Source organism: Heterocephalus glaber, unplaced genomic scaffold, assembly GCF_053883595.1.
Source record: "Heterocephalus glaber isolate CG9 unplaced genomic scaffold, H.glaber_assembly_v1.0 deba00001497, whole genome shotgun sequence".
Lineage (NCBI taxonomy): Eukaryota > Metazoa > Chordata > Mammalia > Rodentia > Bathyergidae > Heterocephalus > Heterocephalus glaber.
Window position 1 is genome coordinate 67947565 of NW_028258320.1, and position 19876 is coordinate 67967440.

The 19876-nt window shown below is 35.9% G+C and overlaps 1 protein-coding gene across 3 annotated transcripts in view; it reads right to left on the reverse strand.

Annotated features, from left to right (window-relative positions):
* The window catches only part of Ccdc172 (coiled-coil domain containing 172), a 90651-nt gene that overhangs the window by 42893 nt on the left and 27882 nt on the right, over nt 1–19876 (reverse strand). For 2 of the 3 annotated variants that reach the window (XM_013069826.3, XM_021253368.2), the window contains exons 4-5: nt 19419–19535; nt 12124–12289 (exon numbers count right to left, since the gene is read on the reverse strand). In XM_013069826.3, coding sequence (XP_012925280.1) covers nt 12124–12289; nt 19419–19535 — 283 coding nt within the window. The remainder of the gene's footprint in view (nt 1–12123; nt 12290–19418; nt 19536–19876) is intronic. The other variant, XM_087185254.1, reaches the window with a different exon arrangement.

The window sequence follows — 19876 nt, forward strand, 5'->3', positions numbered from 1 at the left end:
AACGACAGGGCTTATCTTATTTGTTTTCCCTCTCTCAAAGATCACAGTTCTGTAATTTTATTATCCTCAATACCTAAAAATAGTTTGTCATATAATTTCCTCCAGTCTTCTAGTTGTTTGTGGAAGGAAAATTTCATAAAATTATTCCTTCATGAGCATAAGTGGAAATTATCTATATAATAATCAATTCATTCTTTTACCTGTCTCTCTTCCACATTAGATTATAAGCTCCTTGAAAACAAGAAGTATGCCTCATTCATCTTAAACCCTTAATTCTTGAAGCATACTTGGCATTAGTACATACACAGCACATAGCAGGCTTTCAATAAAGTATATTAAATCATAATTGTCTTTAAATATTTTTGATTATTCACAATGATTTTGACAATTAATGTGGGTAAATAAGTAGACAGTTTTAAGAAAAGAGACTGACATTTATGCTTCTGTTCCTTGTTTAAATAAAAACTTAAAACACAAATATAAATACATGCTAATAATTAATAGATGTATCTTATAACACAATATTTGAGATGAAAAAATATACAATATTTTATTCATTATTAGTTGATTTATCAGATATATGATGGTAAGATCTTTGTACAAGTAAATCTTAGGCAAGAATCATGGAGACATGTTAGCTTTAAATATTCCTGAGTTGGAGGATATATTATTTTTCTTCATCCTGACTCTCTAGGTAAAGTAGTCTGAGGATTGATTTTTTTAAAGAAAAAAACATTTCATTTCCTATTGAAGCTTATAAAATTGGAATAATAAACACTTGTCTTGTGGTGATAACATTTTTCCCCATTTTCTAGTGTCTCATTTTATTTTTAAATTCACAGCTTTATTGAGGTAGAATTGATGTAGTGATTACTTTTAATTTCTTTTACTGTCTAAAACTCCAATGTTTTAATCAATAGCTAGGTTTGATGTCTATGGATACTAAGCCAAACTAAGACAATCAAAATTCATCCTCTTCTTTTAACATGTGAGTTGTCTTTCTTATATGTACATTGCCAATCATTAGTGGGTATTACCAAGAAAAGAAGTGAAATATACATCTTATCTCACATCCAAGAAAAGCCAATTCACCAACTAGGAGAAATAAGTAGGATTATTTTAAGAAAAATGTTATGACAATATTACAATCGTTATTTTGAAGCCAAAATGATGAATGTTTTTATCTATGAATTACCAGATATTAAAAATGAATAAATATTTAGTCACTTCACAAATATATATTGAATGCCAAGTATTCCATATGTTTAATTGCTTGGGCCAAAAACTTTGGAATCAACTTTAATGCCTCTCTTTCCGTCACAGCCCAAATCTAGTCTGTCATTAAATCTTGCTCATCTATCTTGAAATGTAAATCCAGAATCTGAATACATTTTGTCATTTCTATTCCTACATCACTTATCCAAGCTAATATTATTTTTCATCTGGACTACTGCTATGGTCTCCGAGGTTTTCTGTTTCTGATTTTGCTTCTCATAAGTGTTCAATAGTCACCAAAGTAATTTGTTAAAGTATGAGACCTTTCACTCCTTTGTTCAAAACTTTCTGAGGGCTTCTAAGGGCTTCTAACTTCATTCTAATAAAAGTCATTAGACTATCTCACAAAGTTTTAAGTGGTCTGAATTCTTGTCATCTTTCTGAACACATGGCCTCTCCTTTTTACTCCAAATAAATTAGGCTGTTTGCCTTTACTCAAAAACAGATGAGGCATAATCTCTCTTCAAGGGCTTTGCATTATCCCCTATCAGCGAAGTGCTCTTTAGCCAGATACTTGTCTGGTTCATTTCCATACCAATTTCAGGTTTTACTCAAAACTTACCTATCGGGGGGTCTTCTTCCCTCTTTTATCTCCTAGCCCTCATCCCTCCATCCCTACCTTCCTATCTTTTCTATAGGATACACGAAGGCAGAACTTTTTTTTTCTTATTTTTTTTCTTTTTGGTCACGGCCGTTAACACCAGTGCCTGGTACATAAAAATTGTGCAATAAATATTACCGGGTGAATAAATGAAATGTACTATACAAATTTCAGAAATACTGTACCTCTATAAGCAAAATATATAGTTCCTATCCCTATAGAAATTTATACTTTAGTTGGGGAGACAGATATGAATCAATAAGCATACAGACATATAATTATACTGCTCTGAATAAAAAGTACAGAGAGCTATGAAATACTATAGTCAGAGGAACTAAGATAATATGGGACTGGGGGGGTAACAGAGAAGAATTTCCTAGGAAAGTAATCCTTAATCAGAGAGCAGAAGAATGACTGAGTTAAGTAATTAAAAGATAATGAAAGGCTTCCAAATAAAATACATTTAAGGCCCTGAGGTAGAAGGAAACATGGGATAAATGGGAAGCAGAAGAGGCTAATGTGCCTTTAGCACAAAGAGCCAAGGTTTCTGTGTAAAGCTGGAACGCAGAGAGATTGTAGAGATGACAAAACATGTTGAAGAAATTGGTTTGCTATGTTTGTAATAAAATTTTTGAACAGAGCGTAATTTAAGAAGCTCAACATAATAGCGTGGTAAGAATAATATCTTTTTTATTAGTACATGTTTATAATACATAAAGTTTACATTCCTTGTAAGGAATTGGTACATGTGCATAATACATCTTCATTCCGTTTTTTCATCCCTGTTCCCTTCCCTCCCTCCCCCTTCCACCCATAAATAATATATTTTAAAAATACATGGTCAACAATTTGGCAACTTCAAGCTATACAAATAGAATCTAACTCTGAATTGAAAACAGTAAATCAGAGAATATGTCTGGCAGTGGCATAAAAACATTGTTGAGTACTAGAAATTAATAAAAACAGCTAAGAAGAAATAAAAATTGAGATTATTCAAAAAACAATGTGACAGGTGACTAATCACCATTAAAAGCTAAAAGCTAAGTGAGAGGTCATAGGGGGAAGCCAAGGCAAGAAAAAAGAGAGAGCAAAAATTCAACTGTCAGAAAATAACAGATGTGGTGGCACAAATTCAAAGAAGGAATGGAAGAGCAAATACTGATAGGCAAGAATGGAAACTTTGCCAGGGGAAGGAATAGCTCTGATATCTGTTCAAATTTGAACTCCTTTCTCTGCCTCTACTCCCAAGGAGAAAAAACTCATCAGAAATAGTTTCACAGGTGAATTCTTCCAAACCTTGACAGAACAAATAATTTTAGTATTTATATTTTTCCAACTAGACAAAGAAGCATTTCCATTCCCTTTGTAAAGTCAATACAATACACATAAAAAAGATTAATCTCACAAATATGGATGCAAAAATATTAAACAATATCAATCAATTCAGAAATATAAGAATTGAGGCCAGAACTAAGTAAGGTTAAGGATAGGATATTTATCAATAAAATTTACCATGTGATCATCTCAAAAAGGGGTAGGCTGGGGAATAGAGGCAGGGAAGAGTGAAAAAAAATAGAAGAGAGGGCCAGGGATTTAGCTCAGTGGTTCCACCGCCTGCCTCGCAAGCTCAAGCTCCCAAGTTCGATCCCCAGTACCAAAAAAAGAAAAAAAAGGTGGGGGGGGAAGAGATCTTCAATCTGGCATCAGGATTAATAATAAAACTCTGGAAATATTTCCACAAAATTTAGTAAAAGGAAAAGGCATATAATATTAGCACTAGTATTCAAAAGCATTGTAAAAATACAAGCACATGTAAATAGATTTTAAAATTGTAATTAATATTAGAAAACAAAGTAGCTGAAAGTAACACAAAAACACATAGAAAACTCAGTAAAATCAATTGTAAACAATAAAAGAATTCAGCAACATAGCTTGCTGAAAAATTGGAATATGGAAAAAAGTGGTTTACCTATAAATAAATGAACAATAAAGAGTAAGAAAATGTAAAACACTGCCAAATAGAATGGAAAATATCATTAAAAAGATGAAAGTAGGTTTCATCCTAGGGATGTAAGGATGATTCAACATGTGTGAGTCAATAAATGTAATACATCACATATATGGAAGCAAGGACAAAAAATATATGATCATATCAGTAGATGCAGAAAAAGCTTTTGACAAAATCCAGCACCCATATGTGATAAAAGCCCTGAAGAAAATAGGTACAGATGGACCTTATCGCAATCTAACAAAACCCATTTATGACAAGGCAGTGACCAACATCATATTAAATGGGGAAAAACTGAAAGCATTTCCTTTCAAATCAGGAACAAGGTAAGAATGCCCACTATCATCACTCCTATGCAACATATACTCAAAATGTTAGCCAGAGCAATCAGGAAAGAAAAAGAAATAAAAGTGGCACAGATTGGAAAGAAAGAAGTCAAATGATCATAGTTCATAAATGACATGACCTCCTACATAGATGAACCAAAATATTCCACCAAAAGACTCCTAGAATTAATAACCACACTCAGTAATGTAGTAGGATACAAAGACACAAAAATCAATAGCATTCCTGTACTCTAAAAATGAATTCATTGAGAAAGAAATAAAGAAAACAATACCATTCATAAATGCATCATGAAAAATTAAATCTTTAGGAATTAATCTAAGCAAGGAAGTAAAAGGACTGTAAAACAAAAACTACAGTACTCTGAAAAAGGAGATTGAAGACAACATCATAAAATGGAAAGATATCCTCTGTTCCTGGATAGGCAGAACCAAAATTGTCAAAATGACCATACTACCCAAACTGAAACACAGATTTAATGCAATCCCAATGAAAATATCAAAAGCATACCTCACAGAAATAGAGAAAACAATCCTAAAATTCATATGAAACCAGAAGAGACACAGAATAGCAAAAGCAATACTGGGCAACAAAAGCAAAACATGAGGCATCACAATGCCTGACTCCAAGTTGTACTATAAGGCTACTGTGCTAAAAGCAATACGGTATTACAATAAAAACAGACACGTGGATCAACAAAACAGAAGAAAAGATGCAGAAACAACCCCAGACATGTCCAACCACCTGATCTTTCTTTTTTTAATTGCTTAAATTCTTTTATTGATACACTTTAGGTATACAACACATTTACATTACTCATTGGGAACTTGTACCTTTACATGATGCATCTTGGTTCTTATTTTTTCCCCATTCCTAGCCCTCCCTTCACCCCCTCCACCCTTCCCTATTTACAAGGATTTTATTTCCATTTTCTCCATTTCTCAACATTTTTCCTTTCCCTTCTTTCCTTTCCCCTGCCCCGCCCACTACCCCATCCCTTTGGACCTTTGCTTCCTATATTGCATTATCAATTATTAATTCTAATCATTGGTGCATTTTAGGTATACAATATGACATTCATCGTTGGAAATTTGCACCTTTACATAATTTCTCTTGGTTCTTATTTTTCTCCCTTCCCATACTTCTCCTTCCCCTTAGCCCCTTTTCTTCTTATTTTACATTATCTATTATATGTTTTAGTCCTTATTTACACTTTCAGTTTCTCACACCAGAGAAATTATTCGGTATTTATATATGTGTGTCCCATTTATTACACTTAAGAGTATCGCCTCAATGTGCATCCATTTAGCTATAAATGTCTCTAATTTCTCATTTTTTAAGGCTGAGTAGTACTCCATTTTATTTAAAAAACCACATTTTCTTTATCCAGTCTCCAGTTGAGGGGCGTTTGGGCTGTTTCCAAGTTTTAGCTATTACAAACTGTGCTGCTATGAACATGGGTGCACATATATCACTGTGGTATGATTCTTTTAATTCTTTGGGAAGACACCCAGCAGGAGAATAGCAGGGTCAAATGGGACTTCCAGTCCTAGTTCTTTGAGGTATCTCCATACTGATTTCCACAGTGGTTGCACCAGTCTACACTCCCACCAGCAGTGGAGCAGGGTTCCTCTTTCCCCACAGTCCAGACAGCATTTGTTATTGGTTGATTTCTTGATAGCAGCCATTCTTCCTGGAGTGAGGTAGAATCTCAGCATTGTTTTCATTTGCATCTCTCGAATGACCAGTGATGTTGAACATTTTTTCATGTATGTATTTGCTATTTCTACTTCCTTGTCTGAGAAATGTCTGTTCATTTCAGATGCCCATTTTTGGACTGGGTCTTTAAATTTGGGAGGTCTGATCTTTTAAAGTTCTTTATAGATTTGAGATAGTAGACCTTTGTCTGAGGAAGAGCAGGTGAAGATTTTTTCCCACATTGTGGGTTGTCTCTTCACACTGCTGGTGGTTTCTCTTGCTGTGCAGAAGCTTTTTAATAAGAAGAGATCCCACTTGTTGGTTGTTTGTGCTAGTTCACGGGCAACTGAGGTTTTGTTCATAAAATCTTTTCCTACACTGATGTCTTCAAGAGTTCTACCTAACCTCTGTTCCAACTGGTTCAGTGTTTCTGTTTTAATATTTAGATCTTTAATCCATTTCGATTTTAGTTGAGTGCATGGTGAGAGATATAGGTCTAGTTTTAATCTTTGGCAAGTTGAAACCCAATTTTTCCAGCACCATGTATTAAAGAGGCTATCTTTCCTCCAGTAAGGGTGTTTGGCTCCTTTATCGAAGATAAGATGGCTGAGTGTGTCTGGTGTTGTTTCTGCATCTTCTAATCTGTTCCACTGGTCCTCAAGGTCTGTTTCTTTGCCAGTACCATGCTGTTTTTATCACAGTAGCTTTGTAGTACAGTTGCAGGTTGGGGACTGTGATACCCCCTGCCACGTCTCTGTTACCTAGAATTGCTTTTGCTATTCTGGGTCTCTCCTTGTTCCAAATGAATTTTTGGATTGTTTTCTCAAGGTCCGTGAAGTATGCTGCTGGGATCTCAGTTGGAATTGCATTGAATCTATATAGCAATTTTGGAAGTATGGCCATTTTCACTATATTAATCCTTCCTCCCCAGGAGCAGGGGATGTTTGTCCATTTTCTGATATCATCTTCAATCTCTCTTTTCAGAGTGCTATAGTTTTCAGAGAAGAGGTCTTTGATTTCTTTAGTTAGGTTGATTCCTAGGTATTTCAGTTTTTTGGATGCTATTGTGAAAGGAATTGTTTGCCCTGTTTCTCTCTCAGTGAGTCTGTCATTCGTGTAGAGGAAAGCTATTGATTTTTGTGTGTTGACCTTGTAACCAGCTACTTGACTGAATTTGGTTATGAAGTCTAGAAGACTTTTGGTGGAGTTCTTGGGGTCTTCTATATACAGTATCATGTCATCTGCAAATAATGACAATTTGGCTTCTTCATTTCCTATCTTTATTCCTTTTATTTCTTTCTCTTGTCTAATTGCTGTGGCTAATGTTTCCAAAACTATATTGAACAAGAGTGGTGATAGTGGACATCCTTGTCTTCTTCCTGATTTTAGTGTGAAGGATTTCAGTTTTTGACCATTTAGTATGATACTGGCTGTTGGTTTTTCATAGATGGCTTTTGTCAGTTTGAGGTAGAGACCATCTATTCCAATTTTTTGAAGAGTTTTTATCATAAATGCCTGTTGGATTTTGTCAAATGCTTTTTCTGCATCTATGGAGATAATCATATGGTTTTTGTCCTTGTCTCTATTGATATAGTGTATTACATTGATTGATTTGCATATGTTGAACCATCCCTGCATCCCTGGGATGAATCCCACTTGATCAGGGTGTATAATCTTCTTGGTGATCTTCTGCATTCTATTTGCCAGTAACTTATTAAGGATTTTTGTATCTATGTTCATTAGTGAGATTGGCCTATAGTTCTCCTTTTTGGTTGGGTCTTTCTCTGCTTTGGGGATCAAGGTGATGCTTGCTTCCAGGAATGAAGTTGGGAGTATTGCTTCCCTTTCAATTTCATTGAAGAGTTTAAACAGTAGTGGCAGTAGTTCCTCTCTAAATGTCTTGTAGAATTCAGCAGTGAAGCCATCAGGGCCTGGGCTTTCCTTAGTTGTTAAGTTTTTAATTACCTTTTCAATTTCATTGGTTGACATTGGGTTGTTTAGAATTTTTAGGTCTTCTTCATTCAACTTTGGTAATTCATATGTATCTAGGAATCTGTCCATTTCTTCTTGGTTTTCCATCTTATTGGCGTATAGGTACTGGAAGTAGGTATTGATGATCCTCTGTATTTCTGCTGGGTCTGTTGTAATTTCACCCTTTTCGTTCCTAATTGCATGGATTTGGGCCTTTTCTTTCCTTTTTCTGATAAGGTTTGTTAAGGGTTTGTCAATTTTGTTGATTCTTTCAAAGAACCAACTCTTGGCTTCATTGATTTTTTTGTATCGTTCTCTTAGTCTCCATTGCATTGATTTCTCCTCTGATCTTTATAATTTCCTCCCTTATATGAGCTTTGGGTTTGTCCTGCTCTTCTTTTTCTAGAAGCTTGAGGTTCAGCATCAGGTTGTTTAATTGGGCTTGTTCTGTTTTCCTAATATGCGTATTCACTGCTATGAATTTCCCTCGTAAGACTGCTTTCATTGTGTCCCATAGCTTCTGATATGTTGTATTGTCATTGTCATTTAATTGAAGGTACTGTTTGATTTCTTCTTTAATTTCCTCTGTGACCCATTGGTTATACAGAAGTGTGTTGTTCAATTTCCATGTGTTTATGAAATTTTTGCAGTTTCTTTTGGCATTGATCTCCAATTTCATCGCACTATGGTCTGATAATATACAGGGGATAACTTCATTTCCTTTGCACTTACTTAAACATGTTCTATATGTGACGAGTATGTGGTCTATTTTGGAGAATGACCCATGTGCAGCTGAGAAGAGTGTGTATTCTGATTTTGTGGGGTGGAAGACTCTGTAAACATCTGTTAAGTCTATTTGTTCAAGAGTTTGATTGAGTTCTAGTATTTCATTACTTATTTTTTGTCTAGTTGACCTATCTGTTTGTGACAGTAGGGTGTTGAGGTCCCCCACTACAATGGTATTAGTGTATATATGACTTTTCATGTCCGTTAGTATTTGTGTTATATAGTTGGGCACACTAGTGTTTGGTGCATAGATATTTATGATTGTCATGTCTTCCTCTTGGATTGTTCCCTTTACAAGGATGTAGTGTCCTTCTTTGTCTCTCTTAATCAGTGTTGGTTTGAAATCTACTTGATCTGCAAAGAGGATAGCTACTCCTGCTTTTTTTTGGGTTCCTGTCACATGGAGCATTGTTTTCCACTCTTTAACTTTCAGTCTATGTGTTTCATTTTGAATTAAGTGTGTTTCTTGTATGTAGCATATTGTTGGATTTTGCTTCTTGACCCATTCTGCCAGTCTATTTCTTTTGATTGGTGAATTGAGACCATTAACATTGACGGTTATAAGTGAAATGTATTGACTTATCATTGTCATGACTTTTTCTTTTGGTCGGGATCTCCCCCTTTACATTTAACTTCTTGTCATGCCTGATGGGTTCATTCTGCTTTTCTTCCTGGGGTTTTGATCCTCAGTGTATATTCCTAGGTTATTGTGTAAAATTTTTTGGAGTGCTGGTTTGGTATTCATGAAGTTTCTAAGGTGCTCTTTGTCATGAAAATATCTTATTTCTCCACCAAATTTGAAAGGTAGTTTTGCAGGGTACATCAATCTGGGTTGGAGGCTGTTTTCTTTTGGGCTTGGAATATGTCACTCCAAGCTCTTCTTGCCTTGACGGTTTGTGTTGAGAAGTCTGCTGTGATTCTGATGGGCTTTCTTTTGTATGTGATTTGTTTCTTTTCTCTAACTGCTTGTAGAACTTTGTTCTTCTGTTGAGTTTCTGGAATCTTACCAATTATATGCCTATGTGTAGATTTTTTTTGATCAAGGCTATTTGGAGTCCTATATGCCTCACTTATCTGTATGTCAAGTTCTTTTCCCCTGCTTGGGAAGTTTTCTGCCATTACTTCTGTGAGGAGTTTTTTTTTTATGTCATGTGCACTCTCTCCTGTTTCTTCATTGACTCCAATCAGTCTTATGTTATTCTTCTTTGCATCGTCTAGCAGCTGCTGTATTGAGTTCTCATGTTCCCTTATAATTTTGAAGCAATTTTTCTTTTCCTGGTCATTAATTGCAATCTTATCTTCTATATCTGAAATTCTGTATTCACATTGGCTCATTCTGCTGTGTAGACTTTCAATGGAGATTTTCATCTCCTGGAAATCTATTTGCATCTGTTTTATGGATTCCATTTGTTTCCTATGTTGGGATTCCATCATGTTCCTCAGCTCCTCTCTAGATTTATTAATCATGTCTTGCACTACAAGCACAATCTCTGCTGTCCTCTGAGAAATTGTTTCTGATTTCATGTTTTCCAGATCCTCTTTTGTTGCCAGTTCAGTGGGTCCAGGTGGTTGAATATCAGAGTGTTCCATCTCATTTCCCTTTGGGGTTGCTGTAGGTGATCTGGAAGTCTGGTTTTGAGACTGATTTACATGTTTTCTCATTTTGACCCGGGCTGGGGGATGCTATTGGTGCCTGCGCAACTCACCTCCTCTGAGCTGAGAGAGGTGGGACAGCAGCTCAGAAGCCCCTTCCTCTGGGCTGGGAGTGGCAGGATGGATGGTGTCCCATAAGCCCCTTCCTCTGGGCCAAGAGTAGTGGGATTGTGGCTCAGAAACCCCTACCTCTGGGCCGGAAGCAATGTGATGGATGGCGGCCCGGAAGCCCCTTCCTCTGGGCCGGAAGCGGTGGGACAGCGGCTCAGAAAACCCTTCCTCTGGGCCAGGAGCAGTGGGATGGATGGCAGCCCAAAAGCCCTTTCCTCTGGCTGGGACTGGTGGGATGGATGGTGGCTGGGAATCCCCTTCCTCTGGACCGGGCCCAACCACCTGATCTTTTAACAAAGGGGCCAAAATATATGCAGAAGGAAAGTGGCCTTTTTAACAAACGGTTTTGGGAAAATTGGATATCCACTTGCCAAAGATTAAAGCTAGATGCATATCTTACACTTTGTACTAAATTAAAATCAAAATTGATTTAAGATCCAAATATTAAAACATTTAACCTAGTGGAAAATTAGGTAAATTCTTGAAGTTATAGGTGTAGGCAAGGAGTTTCTAAACAGAGCTCCAATTGCAAAAGAAATAACAGCAAGAGTAAACAAATGGGATTATATCAAATTAAAAAGCTTCTGCACAGCAAAGGAAACAACCAACAGAGGGAAGAGACATCTTACAGAATAAGAAAAAAATATTGCCAGCTATGCTTTGGACAGAGCACTAATATCTAGAGTATATAAATAATATATACAAATAACTCAAAAATTTAGACCCCCTCTCCCCAAATAAAAAAGACAGAATATCTGGGCAACTGAAACCAATAGACACCAATAGAAGAAATACAAATAATAAATACATGAAAAATTGTTCAACTTTCCTGGCCATTAGAGAAATGCCAATTAAAACAACACTGAGATTTCATTTTGTTTCAGAAAGAATAGTAATCACTAAGGAAACCTGTATGGAGATTTCTAAAAATAAATAAAAATAGAAATTCTTACTGTAGCCTCTACAGTGTGGAGTTGGACCTGATTTAGATGAAGAGATACTGGACAGTTAAGCAACTGCCCTAATAGAATCTCTGAAGTTTAAAACTGTGATTTATTTTTTACTTTCCCTATTTCTGTCTACATTAATCAATAATAAACTCCTGTTGTTCTTTGTTAACCTCTAATTCACTCCTTCCTCTCCTTGACAATTGCTTTAATTTAGCATTTTATCACAGACTGCAATAACCTGCAAACTACTATTCCTGAAATAAAATTCACCTCATTATGTAACCTTACTTCCCAGTTTATACTGGATTAATGGTAAAATGAGATTCAAAACACTATTTCTAACCCCTAATATAGTTTCCATCACATTGCACTATAAATTATCTGCTTATGTGGTGGTTTCTTCCACTTTTTAGTTTAATATCCCCATGACCTAGAACAGTACCTATGACTGTTACCTATAAGAGTACCTATAACAGATAGTAAACAAGTATTTATATTGAATGAATGACCAAATGCTTGTTACACGTACTATGAAAGAATTTCAGACTGTTCACAATGAAAAATACATTATTCATTAATTCATTAGGACAATTAAGATTAAAGCAAGGATGTAATTATGTAATAACCTGATTTGTTAAAAAGGTTAAATTTATAGAAAATTAATTTGATCAAAATAAGTTATTTTTATTAATTCCATTCAAATAAGTGGTACTATGTATTCATACCTCTTTTCAAAATGTTTGCTTGGTTTTCTAAGTCAAATATTTCAATCTTGACATTTTCTTTCAGCAAAAGCTCTCTTTTCTTTGTTATTTCATACTCATTATTAAAGTCAGTAATTTCCTTAATAAATTTTTCTTCCTCTTCTACCATTTTTTTCTTTGTAGTCTCCTGAAAAGACAAAAACATAGATCAAATATAGGTAGGTGTTATTTGCAGCAACATTTTTCTTTAATCATTTAAAATACACCATTTGGTGTTATTAACACAAAGTATGAAATTGTATTTCCTGGTATTACTACAAAAATACTTTACTTCTCAGTAATACTATTAAAAAACTGAAGCTATAATAACAATAAACTATCAGCAGATGAAAGATTTATCCTTAAAGTTTTGGAAGAATTATTATGATAGAAATAATAGGACTGGGGTTGTAGCTACACAGCACAGTGCCTGCCTGGCAAGCACGAGGCCCTGGGTTTGATTTCCGGTACCAAAAAAGAAAAGTGAAAAAAAAAAGAAATTTTACCACTCATCATTGCACCTGTGTTTGTGATTTGAATTTTATAACCACTTATGCCATTTTGTCATCACAATATAAAATTAAGTGATAAAATAATAACCAATCTTAAAAAATTAAAAATTACACTCAAAGAACTACTACTATGCTGGAAAAATAGAAAAATTAACAAATAAGGATATCTAAGGAAATATTTTAAAATGTAGATTGATGAAGGCATAATTATATATTTATTTCAAAATCAGTTTTAAGCAATTATCTATATTTTATGAAATACCAACATGGTAGAAAATAACAGTTTTCAAAATTTTGGACAACACAAAAACCTAAACTTTTTGACATTATTATAACTTAAAAATTACTATATTTTCTATTTTTTCTAAGGGATGCCAAGCAATTATGAACCACATTCAGAAACTTCCCATGTCCTGCCGACGAGGTCCCAAGGTCGCCAGTCACGCAGAAAACACCAAATCAGCCCGCGCCCTGGCAGCAATCCAATGGACACCCCCCAGCTCCTCTGGCCTCTTCTCTGTACAGCCACCTGGTTCCACACTACAAACACACAGAATACACTGGACCACCAGACCACTGAACTGGAGCTAATCAAGTTCTCAGCATTTAAAGAATTCCTGCCCAGAGGTAGGGGCTTCTGAGCTGCTGTCCCACTGCTCCTGGTCCAGAGGAAGGGGCTTTCGGGCCACCATCCATACTGCCGCTCTTGGCCCCTGGCCCACCTCACCCAGCTCAGAGGAGGTGAGCCACGTGGAAGTCAACAGCACACCCCTGCCCCCCAAGTCAAAATGAGAAAGCACGGAAATAAGTCTCAAAACCAGACTTCCAGATCATCTACAGAAACCCCAAAGGGAAATGAGATGGAGCACTCTGATACTCAACCACCTGGACCCGCTGAACTGGCAACAAAAGGGGATCTGGAAAACATGAAATCAGAAACAATTTCTCAGAGGACAGCAGAGATTGTGCTTGTAGTGCAAGACATGATTAATAAATCTAGAGAGGAGCTGAGGAACATGATGGAATCCCAACATAGGAAACAAATGGAATCCATAAAACAGATGCAAATAGATTTCCAGGAGATGAAAATCTCCATTGAAAGTCTACACAGCAGAATGAGCCAATGTGAATACAGAATTTCAGATATAGAAGATAACATTGCAATTAATGACCAGGAAAAGAAAAATTGCTTCAAAATTATAAGGGAACATGAGAACTCAATACAGCAGCTGCTAGACGATGCAAAGAAGAATAACATAAGACTGACTGGAGTCAATGAAGAAACAGGAGAGAGTGCACATGACATAAAAAAAAAACTCCTCACAGAAGTAATGGCAGAAAACTTCCCAAGCAGGGGAAAAAAATTTGACATACAGATAAGTGAGGCATATAGGACTCCAAATAGCCTTGATCAAAAAAAATCTACACATAGGCATATAATTGGTAAGATTCCAGAAACTCAACAGAAGAACAAAGTTCTACAAGCAGTTAGAGAAAAGAAACAAATCACATACAAAAGAAAGCCCATCAGAATCACAGCAGACTTCTCAACACAAACCGTCAAGGCAAGAAGAGCTTGGAGTGACATATTCCAAGCCCAAAAGAAAACAGCCTCCAACCCAGATTGATGTACCCTGCAAAACTACCTTTCAAATTTGGTGGAGAAATAAGATATTTTCATGACAAAGAGCACCTTAGAAACTTCATGAATACCAAACCAGCACTCCAAAAAATTTTACACAATAACCTAGGAATATACACTGAGGATCAAAACCCCAGGAAGAAAAGCAGAATGAACCCATCAGGCATGACAAGAAGTTAAATGTAAAGGGGGAGATCCCGACCAAAAGAAAAAGTCATGACAATGATAAGTCAATACATTTCACTTATAACCGTCAATGTTAATGGTCTCAATTCACCAATCAAAAGAAATAGACTGGCAGAATGGGTCAAGAAGCAAAATCCAACAATATGCTACATACAAGAAACACACTTAATTCAAAATGAAACACATAGACTGAAAGTTAAAGAGTGGAAAACAATGCTCCATGTGACAGGAACCCAAAAAAAAGCAGGAGTAGCTATCCTCTTTGCAGATCAAGTAGATTTCAAACCAACACTGATTAAGAGAGACAAAGAAGGACACTACATCCTTGTAAAGGGAACAATCCAAGAGGAAGACATGACAATCATAAATATCTATGCACCAAACACTAGTGTGCCCAACTATATAACACAAATACTAACGGACATGAAAAGTCATATATACACTAATACCATTGTAGTGGGGGACCTCAACACCCTACTGTCACAAACAGATAGGTCAACTAGACAAAAAATAAGTAATGAAATACTAGAACTCAATCAAACTCTTGAACAAATAGACTTAACAGATGTTTACAGAGTCTTCCACCCCACAAAATCAGAATACACACTCTTCTCAGCTGCACATGGGTCATTCTCCAAAATAGACCACATACTCGTCACATATAGAACATGTTTAAGTAAGTGCAAAGGAATTGAAGTTATCCCCTGTATATTATCAGACCATAGTGCGATGAAATTGGAGATCAATGCCAAAAGAAACTGCAAAAATTTCATAAACACATGGAAATTGAACAACACACTTCTGTATAACCAATGGGTCACAGAGGAAATTAAAGAAGAAATCAAACAGTACCTTCAATTAAATGACAATGACAATACAACATATCAGAAGCTATGGGACACAATGAAAGCAGTCTTACGAGGGAAATTCATAGCAGTGAATACGCATATTAGGAAAACAGAACAAGCCCAATTAAACAACCTGATGCTGAACCTCAAGCTTCTAGAAAAAGAAGAGCAGGACAAACCCAAAGCTCATATAAGGGAGGAAATTATAAAGATCAGAGGAGAAATCAATGCAATGGAGACTAAGAGAACGATACAAAAAAATCAATGAAGCCAAGAGTTGGTTCTTTGAAAGAATCAACAAAATTGACAAACCCTTAACAAACCTTATCAGAAAAAGGAAAGAAAAGGCCCAAATCCATGCAATTAGGAACGAAAAGGGTGAAATTACAACAGACCCAGCAGAAATACAGAGGATCATCAATACCTACTTCCAGTACCTATACGCCAATAAGATGGAAAACCAAGAAGAAATGGACAGATTCCTAGATACATATGAATTACCAAAGTTGAATGAAGAAGACCTAAAAATTCTAAACAACCCAATGTCAACCAATGAAATTGAAAAGGTAATTAAAAACTTAACAACTAAGGAAAGCCCAGGCCCTGATGGCTTCACTGCTGAATTCTACAAGACATTTAGAGAGGAACTACTGCCACTACTGTTTAAACTCTTCAATGAAATTGAAAGGGAAGCAATACTCCCAACTTCATTCTTGGAAGCAAGCATCACCTTGATCCCCAAAGCAGAGAAAGACCCAACCAAAAAGGAGAACTATAGGCCAATCTCACTAATGAACATAGATACAAAAATCCTTAATAAGTTACTGGCAAATAGAATGCAGAAGATCACCAAGAAGATTATACACCCTGATCAAGTGGGATTCATCCCAGGGATGCAGGGATGGTTCAACATATGCAAATCAATCAATGTAATACACTATATCAATAGAGACAAGGACAAAAACCATATGATTATCTCCATAGATGCAGAAAAAGCATTTGACAAAATCCAACAGGCATTTATGATAAAAACTCTTCAAAAAATTGGAATAGATGGTCTCTACCTCAAACTGACAAAAGCCATCTATGAAAAACCAACAGCCAGTATCATACTAAATGGTCAAAAACTGAAATCCTTCACACTAAAATCAGGAAGAAGACAAGGATGTCCACTATCACCACTCTTGTTCAATATAGTTTTGGAAACATTAGCCACAGCAATTAGACAAGAGAAAGAAATAAAAGGAATAAAGATAGGAAATGAAGAAGCCAAATTGTCATTATTTGCAGATGACATGATACTGTATATAGAAGACCCCAAGAACTCCACCAAAAGTCTTCTAGACTTCATAACCAAATTCAGTCAAGTAGCTGGTTACAAGGTCAACACACAAAAATCAATAGCTTTCCTCTACACGAATGACAGACTCACTGAGAGAGAAACAGGGCAAACAATTCCTTTCACAATAGCATCCAAAAAACTGAAATACCTAGGAATCAACCTAACTAAAGAAATCAAAGACCTCTTCTCTGAAAACTATAGCACTCTGAAAAGAGAGATTGAAGATGATATCAGAAAATGGACAAACATCCCCTGCTCCTGGGGAGGAAGGATTAATATAGTGAAAATGGCCATACTTCCAAAATTGCTATATAGATTCAATGCAATTCCAACTGAGATCCCAGCAGCATACTTCACGGACCTTGAGAAAACAATCCAAAAATTCATTTGGAACAAGGAGAGACCCAGAATAGCAAAAGCAATTCTAGGTAACAGAGACGTGGCAGGGGGTATCACAGTCCCCAACCTGCAACTGTACTACAAAGCTACTGTGATAAAAACAGCATGGTACTGGCAAAGAAACAGACCTTGAGGACCAGTGGAACAGATTAGAAGATGCAGAAACAACACCAGACACACTCAGCCATCTTATCTTCGATAAAGGAGCCAAACACCCTTACTGGAGGAAAGATAGCCTCTTTAATACATGGTGCTGGAAAAATTGGGTTTCAACTTGCCAAAGATTAAAACTAGACCTATATCTCTCACCATGCACTCAACTAAAATCGAAATGGATTAAAGATCTAAATATTAAAACAGAAACACTGAACCAGTTGGAACAGAGGTTAGGTAGAACTCTTGAAGACATCAGTGTAGGAAAAGATTTTATGAACAAAACCTCAGTTGCCCGTGAACTAGCACAAACAACCAACAAGTGGGATCTCTTCTTATTAAAAAGCTTCTGCACAGCAAGAGAAACCACCAACAGTGTGAAGAGACAACCCACAATGTGGAAAAAATCTTCACCTGCTTTTCCTCAGACAAAGGTGTACTATCTCGAATCTATAAAGAACTTAAAAAGATCAGACCTCCCAAATTTAAAGACCCAGTCCAAAAATGGGCATCTGAAATGAACAGACATTTCTCAGACAAGGAAGTAGAAATAGCAAATACATACATGAAAAAATGTTCAACATCACTGGTCATTCGAGAGATGCAAATGAAAACAATGCTGAGATTCTACCTCACTCCAGGAAGAATGGCTGCTATCAAGAAATCAACCAATAACAAATGCTGCCTGGACTGTGGGGAAAGAGGAACCCTGCTCCACTGCTGGTGGGAGTGTAGACTGGTGCAACCACTGTGGAAATCAGTATGGAGATACCTCAAAGAACTAGGACTGGAAGTCCCATTTGACCCTGCTATTCTCCTGCTGGGTGTCTTCCCAAAGAATTAAAAGAATCATACCACAGTGATATATGTGCACCCATGTTCATAGCAGCACAGTTTGTAATAGCTAAAACTTGGAAACAGCCCAAACGCCCCTCAACTGGAGACTGGATAAAGAAAATGTGATTTTTTAAATAAAATGGAGTACTACTCAGCCTTAAAAAATGAGAAATTAGAGACATTTATAGCTAAATGGATGCACATTGAGGCGATACTCTTAAGTGTAATAAATGGGACACACGTATATAAATACCGAATAATTTCTCTGGTGTGAGAAACTGAAATTGTACATGCCTAAAATGTATAATAGGTAATGTGAAATAGGAAGAAAAGGAGCAAAGGGGAAGGAAGTGGGAGGGCTAGGGGAAAGGATAGAAGGGAATGGAATTAATATGAGAAAATGGAAAAATAGGAACAAAATCTTTTAAATAGAGAGGAATGGAGGGGTTGAAGGGAGCGCTGGGCAATGGTGAAAAATAAGAACCAAGAGAGACTATGTAAAGGTGCAAATTTCCAACGATGAATGTAATTATATTGTATACCTAAAATGTACCAATGATTAGAATGAATAATCGATAATGCAAAATAGGAAGAAAATGTCCAAAGGGGTAGGGGTAGTGGAAGGGACAGGGGAAAGGAAAGAAAGGAAAGGAAAAATGCTGAGAAATGGAAAAAATGGAAATAAAGTCTTTGTAAATAGGGAAGGGTGGAGGGGGTGAAGGGAGGGCTAGGAATGGGGAGAAAATAAGAACCAAGATGCATCATGTAAAGGTACAAGTTCCCAATGAGAAATGTAATTGTGTTGTATAACTAAAATGTACCAATAAAAGAATTAAAAAGAAAAAGAAACTTCCCATGTCATTCAAAACCACCACATCTTTTGGTTCTGACTTCTGAACTGTATTTTTAATACTTTTACATGTCTTTTCTTTAAAATGTCATCTAATCACAAGTCTTATTTCTAATCTGACACTGTCGCTCAGTTTGTTGGTTCTGATTTAAGATAAAAAGATGAAGCAATATCCACATTTTCATTCACATCCATAAATATTCCTAAAGTATGAACCTTTTAAAGCATTAAAACCAGTCTCAATGCCTAAGCAATTAAAATCAGTTGTACCCTTTTTATAGGCATTATTACAATTGCATATAATTTCTATATTACATCCCTATTAATAGAATTCTTTCAAACTATATTTCTCTACCAATTAGTTTTAAATAGTGCTTAATACTTTTCCTTATCTGTATAGTACTATCTGCCAATACGGACCTGGATAATTTTCTAAAATTACACTAAGTATATTGAAAGATTTTTGACATGTTTATTGAAATGGATTTTTCTAAGTGGTTAGACTTACAAAGGTCTGGAGAAGCATATTCCTTTGGTTTGTAATTTCACTGCATTGTCTTTCTAAGGCATTTTCATGAGCTTGTAGAAGCTGTAAGACAGAGGATTTTTCAGAACACTGTTGAACCTTCAAAATAAAAAAAAAGAAATCAGAAACAATTAGACATTTTAGAGTATCTTAGTTAACAACAGATTTGCATAAAATAAGACAGTTTCTGCATTAATCTTTAAAATGCAAAATAAAATTCACATTAAACATCCTAGTGTATATACCCTACCTATATAATTACAATTTTAAGACCTCTCCCAACAAGACCATCAGCTCTTTGTGGGAAGGGAATATGCTTTCCTTTTCCTTCCATGCCTAGCAGAGTTCTTGGTTTAAGTACCAAAACATTTTCACTATACATATTGAAATCTGTTAAGTTTGTTTAAAAGAACAGGTTTCTATTGTCACAACTTATGATG